The 11,709-nt window shown below is 39.7% G+C and overlaps 1 protein-coding gene across 1 annotated transcript in view; it reads left to right on the top strand.

Annotated features, from left to right (window-relative positions):
• The window catches only part of LOC122794553 (migration and invasion inhibitory protein), an 889,312-nt gene extending 878,479 nt beyond the window's left edge, over positions 1–10,833 (top strand). The window contains exon 10 of the mRNA XM_044063041.1: positions 9,858–10,833. Coding sequence (XP_043918976.1) covers positions 9,858–10,007 — 150 coding nt within the window. The 3' untranslated portion in view covers positions 10,008–10,833. The remainder of the gene's footprint in view (positions 1–9,857) is intronic.
• The last annotated feature ends 876 nt before the right edge of the window (positions 10,834–11,709 follow it).

Here is an 11,709-nt window from a genome sequence, read left to right on the forward strand (position 1 = left end):
TTGGGCCTTAATGTGTCAGAAATTATATCCGTTTTTTCACAATAGAGTATCCTTAAAGACCAGCCCTCCCTCATTCACACCCAACATGGTCAGCAAGCCCTCTCTAAACCAGCCCATTTAGGCACTAGTGTTTAATCACTGCCTGAAAATAAAGAGGAAGAGATTCTAAAGTAGGGAAGTTCAGAGAGACTCAGCTGCCACATTAACTTTGGACTTGCCCAGTAGTTACGTCAGGGAGAAAAAAAAATGGCCAGTATTCAGATTTTTTTTAAATTGGCTGCCCAGTAGTGTTACATTGTGTTGACACCCAGGGAAAGGTTGAAGCTGGGCAGGTTAGGATTGTGGTCCACTAGTGCAGCTACAAATACTACAGCTTTATACAAGAACATGACCTGCTCCTGGTGCCTGTTTAGTTGCCTCCTAGATCTCTATGCACATCTTTTCCAAACTTTAAAAATTGGATATCCAGTACCCTGACCCCTTGATCTGGAATCAACATGACAGCAGTGATCCTTACAATGGTAGTATAGTTGTACAGGAACTTAACACCAGCCATAGATAATTTGATAGAAAGGTCATTAGTACAGTAGGGGCTACCACTCTCCTTTCTCTTTCGTCTGATAATCTAATCCCTCTGGGATCTTTCAGTTTTTGTTTGAAAGTGCTTACTCTTTGTATATGTGTAGATGTCTTACTTAGAAAGTGATTTAATATTTTTTATTTATAATGGAGGATACCAGAGTTAGCTGTCTAGTGGCTCAGCTTCTCATTTAATCCCAACCCTTTCTTTCTTGCTTGCGTTGTTGAAAATTTGCTTTGGGTTTGGTTTGATAGATGCAGGAATACTTGTTGATGACTGTCAGCTTAAAAAATAATGGACAGGGTTGCACTGTATTTTACAGCTGTACTTATGTTGACGACCATGAAATAGAAGCTAATAATATGTATTTCATGAGGGCCTTCAAGCCTGGCAGAGAATTTGTCTATCTTCAACTTATTCCTATCTATAATAATACACTGCAACAGTGAGCCTTTTATTTGTGGTTATTCTGAGCACTGTCGCACAAGTACACTATATGCCACTGTGTACTGTTCTATTTCTAAGGTACATGTTTGTTTATTTATTTATTTATTTTTGAGTATGTGGTGTATCTTATTCTAGAAAAGTGTAGTCATTTGCTGTATACCACCATGTGAATTTTCTTCTTTTTTGTGTGTGTGAGACCATCGTCGATTTTCCCAGCATGCCTTTTTTTTCTCTCTTGCTGCATCTACTTGCAGTCAGGAGTGCTCAGATTTATTTGTCTGTCTTTGTTGACAGTGAAAGCCCGACTGGGCAGAGCCCATTTTCAGGGGATGCCTAGGGAGAAAAGCTCCATCACAATACATTTGTATTAACAAGTGAATTTCAGGCAGAAATGCAACAGTTACATTTCTCAGAAAAGACAAACACTTCAAGACAGGTATATACAGTAAAGCATTTACATCGGCAGTTATAAGTGTATGTCGTTCTTGTAGTTCTAAAATCTTTCAGGAAGTAAATGGATTTATTCTATAGAAGGGAAAATGTTGTAAGTACATTTTTGTGTTCTTACTTTTCAGTACATTAAAGTTTGTAAAGAGTTCAAGAGATATAAATGAAGTAAGATAAAATATATAGGAGGCAAGATTTTAGTACTGTGTAGGTTTGTAATGGCTATAAAATTATGTAGAAGACAATATTAGTATTGTACAGGAGGCTAGTGGTAATAGCATTTGAGTGAGAAAGCAGAAGTATAGGACTACTTCTGTCTAGGCTACCTGTTCCAGATTGGTGTATCTGTAAGGTTTATAACTTTGGTATACAGAGAAGGGTAGAGCGATCGATAGGGACAGTTAGAAAAAGGGAAAGGTGAGAAGTAGTGTTTAAGAGGGGGATAAAGAGGGGGTGTATTGATTCAAGTGAAGGAAGGCAAAAAAGTTGTCAATAAGAAATTTATGTTTTCATTAGAGGTTTCAACCTGGTGATGAACATGAGCATGACCAGGATTAGGTGACGTATTGTTTGAGATGGAATTTTTTATAGCTTAGGAGTTAAGTCACTTGAAGAAAGACGCCAGACAAAAATAAACAATAAGGTGCCCAGAAGGGACGAGGTCCAATAAAACTGTAACGTATTTTATTCAGGCGGAAATAAAACAGCGTTTTCGCTTCTATAACAACAGAAGCTTCTTCAGCATATCACCAGTTACAAGCGCACATAATTTAAAACCCACAAGAAGCATGTGACTAGTTCAACTAGTTACGGGTTTAAAGGGAAACAACACTTTTAACTACAAGATTTCCATTTGAGAGTGATAGTGAGTCCCAAAAAACCGGGTATGAACTGTTGATTACACTTAAAAATACATCAACAAATTATAATATTAAGTTTAAAAATGTTAAGTTTAAAAAATGGAAGTAATGTATGTAATACTTCAAACCATATTCAAGCACCTAGACAACCTTAAAGACATGTAGGTCAACAAAATACCTTTAATATCAAGTGGTAAACCAAATCTTATCACCAAGTAAAGGCAATGTAAGGATAAGAAGTAGGCATTATTTAACCAAACTTATCAAAACATGATGATTAATGAAAGCCCATTGTAAATAAATCCTTAAAAAGGAGAAACATTGCTACTAACCTTGTATAATGTTGTACGAAGGGGAAACAAATTGTTTTATACAAAATTGTTTTGTACAGGATTATTTTATTTTATACAAAATGACAGGGGGGGTTGTTGAATAATCCCATCATCTTGAATAGCTCTTATACTTTAAAATAGAGGCTATATTACAATTGTCATTAAGACCCGGGAAGGAGAAGGCATCCAACTGTAGTTGCCACTCTAACGTTGGTAAGACGGACCGTCGTTTTAAGGACCGTATCTACCAACATCTATACGCTATTAGGAATCAGAAGTGCGACAATGCGCTCTCCAAACATATATTGAATAATGGTGGTCATAGCTTCAAATTCATGGGCATTGACCAAGTCCTTTGTGATAAAAGAGGTGGCCCACAGTCATTGCTATTAGAGACCCGGGAATTAGAGTGGCAACTACAGTTGGATGCCTTCTCCTTCCCGGGTCTTAATGACAATTGTAATATAGCCTCTATTTTAAAGTATAAGAGCTATTCAAGATGATGGGATTATTCAACAACCCCCCCTGTCATTTTGTATAAAATAAAATAATCCTGTACAAAACAATTTTGTATAAAACAATTTGTTTCCCCTTCGTACAACATTATACAAGGTTAGTAGCAATGATGTTCTTCGTCTTCCCTTGCTGCAGTCCTGACAATTGGGTATAGTCCGCGTCCCAGTCGGCCCGAATACCAGAGTATAAGGCTGACGTCGGTCATGGCGCCTTAGACTGACGTCAGTACGTCAGGGTACTAATGCGCATGACCGACGTCATTTCCTCAGTCTTTTTTGCCGCATGGTCCGATGCAGAAGCAATTTTGCGAGTGCAGGTTGGCGTTCTGAGATTTTCCGAAACCGGAGTTTCAGACCGAATACAGAGTTGGCTAAGTAACCCCGTTGGGGAACATTTTGGTTTTTTCTTGCCTCAGTATTTAACCGGATGTCAGAAAAGTGAATAACTGTATTTCTTGTGGGAAGCAGATACCGCATAGGGATTATCATACATTGTGTATACCTTGTTTAGGGCCTGAGCACGACGTTGTTGGTTGCCGCTCTTGTGCTAGATTTAACAAGCGCACTATTAAGAGGAGGCTTGATTGTGCTAGGTTAGTGTTTGGGAAGCGTTGCAATTATACTATGCCGCCGGATGCTCCGGCCTGCTTCATCTAAGAAGCGCAAGGACAAAACAGTGAAGTCTAGGGTGAGGAACCGCAGTCCCGGACGCCGGTCCTTTAGAAGGCTCAGGGGAGCCAGAGGTTTTGCCAGGAGTCTCTATGGAGTCTCAGGCAGATACTTTACTGTTACAGGATGTGCCCTCTCAGGAGGTAGGCCAGGCTGAGGGGCTTCTCAGGTAACTGTTCTTCCCTCTCTTCCCAAGGTAGTTAGGGCCTCTCCTTCTGTTGCCAAAGCTTCTTTTAGAGGAAGGCCAAGTTCAGCTTCTGTAGGGGCTTCTCCTAGCATTTCGGCTCTGTGCCTAAGAAACATATGCTTAAAATGGCAGAAGATTTGATTACTCTGATTAGAGGTTCTATGCCCCCACCTGATAAGAGGCCTAGGGTGGAACAGGAGTTTGATAGTTTTGAACAGTGTTCACAGGCTTCAGAGTCTTCTGTGGAAGACTTGCAAGAGTTTCCTACTTATTCTGATTCTGATGTGGATGATTCCACTCCTTCAGCTTCTCCTCCTGAGGATTTTTCATTTTCAGAGACTCTTCACTCCATGAGGGAGCACTTTAAATGGGAAGGCCAAGATTATTCTGACTCCAGAAAAAGGCTTAGGGAATTCTTGTTTTGCCCCAGCATAGGCCCTTAGCTATTCCTCCTGTGTTGAATGTGGTGGAGGATGTTTTTGCAGAGGCTTCTCTGAACCCTGATTCCTTGCCTCCTGCTCCTGTTAAGCCTGATAGGTATTATAGGGTGCCCAAGCTCATAAGTATTTGTTTAAGAGTCCCAGGGCGGACCCAGAAACTGTTTCTCAGGGGCCTAAAGGTGTTAAAGCTTCTGTGGTTAAAATCCTGTACCCTCTGATAAAGAGGCAAGGGCTTTGGATAGGTGGGGTAAGAAAGTATATACTTCTTCCACTCTAGCCATGAGGGCGTTGAATTGTCAATTTCATATGCTGAAATATCAGAATTATCTCCTTTCACAATTGAAATCTAAGGTGGATGCTTTGGCGGAAGGTATTGAGTGTAAAGAATTGCTGGATTTGGTTCATGTGTCTGAACAAGTGGGTAAGCATTCTTTGCAGTGTGGTTTTGATGCTGTTCAGGCCTCCTCGAGGGTGGCTGCTACTAGTTCTGTTCTTCGCAGACATGCATGGTTGAAGGATCAGAATTTAGCTGAGCATGTTAAGACCAGGATTTTGGATGCTCCTTTACAGTCTGATGTGTTGTTTGGACCGCCTGTGGAAGCAGTTTTAAAGAAAATGGAGGACAAAGCTAAGTCTATGCAGACTGTTAAAGATTTTTTGCAGGTGCAGCCTCAAGTTTAGTAGAAATTGGCCTGCTAAGGGGTGGACATATCCTGCTTATGGTTCCCAGTCTAGGGGTAGGTCTAGACGTGGTAGGGGCAGGGCTCAAGGTTCGTTTAGGGCTAGATCAGACAGTTCACCTGCTCAGACTTCTGGTGAGGGCAGGGGTCAGTCCTTTCGTAAGCAGAACCAATGACCTGCCTTTTCAGCTGCCAGTGGACTCTCGTCTGGCAGCTCCTTTGGGAGGAAGATTGTCTCTTTTCAAAGAAAATTGGGATTTAATCACTCAAGACAGATGGGTGCTGGATATCATTCATCACGGTTACAGATTTTATTTCCACACAATGCCCCTTTCAAAGGCATGCCAGATGTTCCTCCTCCACAAAGAAAAGAGGCTCACAAGCAAGTTTCTCAGTTACTCCAGATAGGGGCTATTCAGCCAGTCCCTGTGTCAGAAAGGGGCTTGGATTTTATTCTCGCCTGTTCCTAGTACCAAAGAAGGGGAACACGTGGAGACCAATTTTGGATTTATCTATCCTCAACACTTATCTGGACATTCCCAAGTTCAAGATGTTGACGTTACAGCAACTGTTACCTCTGCTGGGCAAAGATCACTGGATGGTAACTTTGGATCTCAAGGAAGCTTACCTTCATGTGCCCATAAGGCTAAGTTGCAGAAAGTATCTGCGGTTTCGAACTGGAGATTTTCATTATCAGTTCTCTGCATTGCCCTTTGGCTTATCTACTCAGTCCAGAGTATTCACAAAGGTTCTGGCTCCAGTGATAGCTTACTTCAGGCTTCAAGGCATTCAAATTTATCCTTACTTGGACGACTGCCTGATTCTGGCTCAAGAAAAGGAACACCTTCTACAGCATCTGGAATATGTCATAGCAGTGCTAAGATGCCTAGGGTATTCTGTGAACGAAATAAAGTCCAGTCTAGTACCCTCTCAAGACATGTGCTTTCTGGGTGTGAGACTGAATACAGCAGCCCAGATGGCCTTTTAACCCCGGACAAACAAAAGAGTCTGTCACTTTACTTCCATCAACTATCTCATCAGTCCGTGCTGACTGCAAGGACAGTCCTTCAAGCATTAGGGTTCATGGCATCTTGTATTCTGGTGCTTCCCAATGCCAAACTGCATATGAGGAAGCTGCAATGGTATCTCAAAATGTATGGACACAGCACTGCCAAGATTTGGACACTGTCATTCAAATAATACCTTGCCTTCAAAAGGAATTCTTGTGGTGGGCTCAGGAATGTCACCTAAACAAGGGACTCTCTGTGACCCGGCCAGAGGCGAGTCAGATTTTAACGACAGATGCCTCGGACACTGCTTGGGGAGCTCATCTAAATGGAAAGTGGATACAAGACAAGTGGCCTGCCAGACTACAGCATCTACATATCAACATGAAGGAGATGTTAGCAGTCCAGTTTGCATTGATGGCGTTCAAGGAGTTACTTCTTCCAGGGCAGGTGTTGATTCTGACAGACAACACAACTGTCATGTGGTACATCAACAAGCAAGGGGAACACATTCTTATCCTCTATGCAGGCAAGCAATGATTTTATGGGAGACTGCGTTAAGCCTGCAGCTGACTCTTCAGGCAAGGTTTCTGCCAGGAGCACAGAACTCCCTAGCAGATGTATTAAGCAGACAAATCATGGATCCCCACGAGTGGAAACTGGATCTTCATGTATTTCAGAAATTGACAGTGTCATGGGGAACTCCAGACATAGATCTGTTCGCTTCTCCACTAAACCACCAGCTGCCAAAGTATTGCACAAAGGGGTTTCATCACACAGCTTGGAAAGTGGATGCTCTGTCTTTCAGTTGGAAAAACCTTCATGTCTATGCCTTTCCACCTCTACCTCTTCTTCCAAAGGTATTACTAAAGGTCAGACAGGACAGGCCAAGGATGATTTTGATAGCTCCAGATTGGCCTCGGCAACACTGGTACCCACTTCTAAGGAGTCTTGTAAAGAAGCCTCCATGGCCTTTACCTCTGATTCCTCATCTGTTATCTCAGAAGGACGGTCATCTGCTCAATGTCAAGCTTCAATCTCTTCATCTCACAGCTTGGCATATTCTGTGTTGAAGCATGGTAGGTCTCAGCTTCCTCAACAAGTTTTAAATGTGATTATGGAAGCTAGAAGGCCTAGTACTAGGAGAGTGTACGCAGAAAAATGGAAGAGATTTTTATTTTGGAGTACAGCAAAGAATTTGGAGATTTCAGAGCCTAATTTGAGTGTGGCTCTTCAATATCCTACTGAATTATTGGACAAAGGTTTGTCTTTCTCTTCCATAAAGATTCATGCTGCAGCAATTTCAGCTCACTATGATTGTGACCCACCTTTGTTTTCGCATCCTTTGTTCAAGCAGTTTCTTAGAGGGGCAAAGAATATAAGACCCCCACGTAGAGCTCCTACTCCTGCTTGGGATCTCAATTTTGTGTTGGAAAAACTTACTCTACAACCTTTTGAGCCTGCAGCTACTGCTGAATTGAAATATTTGTCATGGAAGACTGCTTTTCTGTTGGCTATTACTTCTGCAAGAAGGGTGTCTGAGTTGCAGGCCCTTATGGCAGTAGAGCCCTTTTTGATTTTCCATAAGGACAGGGTATCATTACGTACTAATCCTTCCTTTATGCCTAAGGTGGTTTCTAGTGTGGCTTTAAACCAAACTATTCATTTGCCTACGTTTTTTGCAGATCCTCAAAATAAAGGAGAAAAGATTTTGCACACTTTAGATGTACACAGGCAATTGCGTTATTATTTGAGCAGGACTAAAGATTTTAGGCAGTCTCAACAGTTACTTGTTTCTTTTGCTTTAAGTTCACAGGGCAAGCCTGTGTCAAAGCAAACTATTTCTAGGTGGATTGGCTTTTGCATTGCATTTTGTTATTCCCATCATGGCAAAGAGGTTCCAGCTGGGATTAGGCCTCATTCCACTAGGGCTACTGCCACTTCAACAGCATTTCTAAGGGGTGGCAACTAAGGATATTCTGGAAGCAGCTACTTGGAGTTCAGTGCATACTTTCTCTAGGCATTATCACCTGCCTATATACTCTAAGACTAGAGCTGGTTTTGCCACAGCTGTTTTACAAGGCATGTTGTCAGCTCCTGCTACTTTATAATTTGCCAGCCTCCCTTTCCTCTGCTTTGGGATTCTACCCAATTGTCAGGACTGCAGCAAGGGAAGGCGAAGAACATAGTACAGTTTTGTACCTACCATAAATGTAGATGTTCGAGGATTCCCTTGCTGCAGTCCAATTACCTCCCTCCTTCCCTCTGTGTTTCAGGGTGGTTGTGTAGGTGAGTTTACATGCTTATATTTTTTGTATATATTACTGTATATATTGTACATGTTTTTTTGGTGCAGGTTGTTTTTGGGACTTGTCTTTTTGGTCTTCTGACATCTGGGGCAAGAAAAGACTGAGGAAATGACGTCGGTCATGCGCATTAGTACCCTGACGTACTGACGTCAGTCTAAGGCGCCATGACCGACGTCAGCCTTATACTCTGGTATTCGGGCCGACTGGGACGCGGACTATACCCAATTGTCAGGACTGCAGCAAGGGAATCCTCGAACATCTACATTTATGGTAGGTACAAAACTGTACTTTTCTCCTTTTTAAGGATTTGTTTACAATGGGCTTTCATTAATCATCATGTTTTGATAAGTTTGGTTAAATAATGCCTACTTCTTATCCTTACATTGCCTTTACTTGGTGATAAGATTTGGTTTACCACTTGATATTAAAGGTATTTTGTTGACCTACATGTCTTTAAGGTTGTCTAGGTGCTTGAATATGGTTTGAAGTATTACATACATTACTTCCATTTTTTAAACTTAACATTTTTAAACTTAATATTATAATTTGTTGATGTATTTTTAAGTGTAATCAACAGTTTATACCCGGTTTTTTGGGACTCACTATCACTCTCAAATGGAAATCTTGTAGTTAAAAGTGTTGTTTCCCTTTAAACCCGTAACTAGTTGAACTAGTCACATGCTTCTTGTGGGTTTTAAATTATGTGCGCTTGTAACTGGTGATATGCTGAAGAAGCTTCTGTTGTTATAGAAGCGAAAACGCTGTTTTATTTCCGCCTGAATAAAATACGTTACAGTTTTATTGGACCTCGTCCCTTCTGGGCACCTTATTGTTTATTTTAGGAGTTAAGTCATGTTTACTTGTGTAGGGATGTTGTTCCAGAGTTTGAAGATATAACAAGAGTATAGGGAGTCCACTGACAAATTATTATAGACGAACCAGACAGAAAGCAGTAATGACTGTGACACCACAGTACAATTTTAGATTAATTATGGGTGATAAATAATTACCTACTTGGAGTTTGGTCATTTACTTACTGCACTTTATTTTGTAATTGTTCTAACCTCTTACCAAGCTTCTTGAATGCAACCTGATAGTTTATTTGAATCATTAAAACTGTAATCCAGTTTACTGATGTCTAGTGAAGTTTACACCATAAGATTCACTTTGATTAAAATTACTTTTTGAGAGAGAAGCAGTAACGGTATTGCTTTATAAACCACAGAGATTGTGTGCCTTGTTCAATGATTTGCATGTGAACATTTGAAGTGATGACCTTAACGTTATCAATGGTTAGCGCCTACATTCCTCAGTACCATTTAATATGATTTTCAACTAAATGAGATTTTTTTTCCATCATAACATTTCCATTTTTAAATTTCAGAATACTACAACGTCAAGAGTTATGGGAAATACCATATCCGATGACCTTTTTGATATCTCTCGACTTGCACGCTATCGACTTCAGAAGCTTGACCAGCAGCAGAGGTGGAGCAGTAGAATGCCTCATTCTACAAACCTGCCTGTTCACTGAAGTACAACAGATGTTGTGCTTGTCAGTACAAGGCTGAAATTACTAAGGCTCTTCACTTTATTGAACTTCATGACCTGCATATTTCTGTGTGGCAAACCAGGGTACATTATTTGTTTGTATTAGGAAAGTGAGAGCGTACAGCAGCATCTGAATATAAATCAATGGCATAAATGTACTAGCCTGGAAGTACTGATCTTGCTTTTGATTAATTGGTGTAAGTGATTAACGTGCTGGTACAAATCCTGAGCAGATATTACTACAGCCAGGCTGTTATTCTAAAGTCGTGAAGCCTCAGTATGAAATAGAACAGCCCACCATAGGTTGTTGCACTTAACAAAGTATCAGGATTTTTATTTCGTTATACATTCTACTTATTGGGGAGGCATTTTTTTTACGTGTATACTGAATGCATGTTACACACCCTTATTAGCCAATTAAATGGGTTGATTTTCTGAAACCATTTCATAAATCAAGTTTGATCTTATAAAGAGTTCAGAATTCAGTGTTTGTGTGTCTATTTCAGGCCAATTGGCTGGGGTGTTAGGATGACAGTTTAACAATTTTGTACAGGTTTTGTTAACAAAACTAGAACAAAATTATGCTGTACAGTCCTAATACCATGGCTTGAATGCAGTGTTAGTCTCGGATAAGCAGTACTTTTGTAATACTTTTTGTATTAGTCTGGTCTGGTGTAACAAATATAAAACTTTTATTTTAAAACAGATGAGTATTTATTACGATGGTTAGGTTATGATTTTTTGTGATGTAAATTGTATTTTAATATACCTATTTTTTTCAAAGTTCAATAAATGAATAATTGAAAAGATGAGCCTGTGCTGTGTTGTGTTGCAGTATGTTGCCTACCTCTTAACAACAAACATTATAACACTGCTTAATTTTCAGGACCTTGCATACCCACAACATAAACATGACAAAATTAAAGTGGTTTATTGTTTAAGAAGGGAGGAAATATGTTCAGAGCATTTTATTATTTTCAAAAAAAGCAGCTCTGCTGTTCATAGTATGTATGTCTATTCTGTAGTACATTATGGCGTGTATTTCTGTGTACATATCATTAGCCTTTTGTAACATAAAATTAATCTAGTGTCATTGTACTTTGAAGGCTCGTATATTTAGTGTGGCATGTTTTGTGTTACTGTGTAGTCCGTGTATGTGCTGTGTTCCTCTTGCATTTGCAAGTGAATGCTTGAGTTAATACATGCACTTGCTTTAATTTCTTTGAGCATTCATTTATATTTGATTATAGTTAATTTTTCCCCTGAGGCACAATGTAAATGTTTTGTTTTTACATTATCCTGTATTATTCTGACCCTTACATTCACTGCCTATGTTGCATAGGAAAACTAATAACATGAAGTATCCAACAGATAGGCAAAACACGAAAGCGAATAACCTGTTTATTACTGAATAAAGTGCTTTTCATTGTCGTAGATACGGCAACTTCATCAGATTCACACAAATGCAATTGTAACAAGTTTAAATAGATGGAACTAACGTCACATGACTATCATCAGCTGACTTGTTATACATGTCAAAAAATAACATTAAAGACCAATATCTTAAATCATTTCCTTGTAAAAAAAAATCTATCTAAAATTCTTTGTCTTTTATCCAGCAAAACCCTCCAAGAATACAAATAAAAATGAATAAAAATAAGGTAAAAATAAAAATAAACCGATGT

The sequence above is a fragment of the Protopterus annectens genome, chromosome 2.part1 (genome assembly GCF_019279795.1).
Source record: "Protopterus annectens isolate FY-2018-M chromosome 2.part1, PAN1.0, whole genome shotgun sequence".
NCBI lineage: Eukaryota > Metazoa > Chordata > Ceratodontiformes > Protopteridae > Protopterus > Protopterus annectens.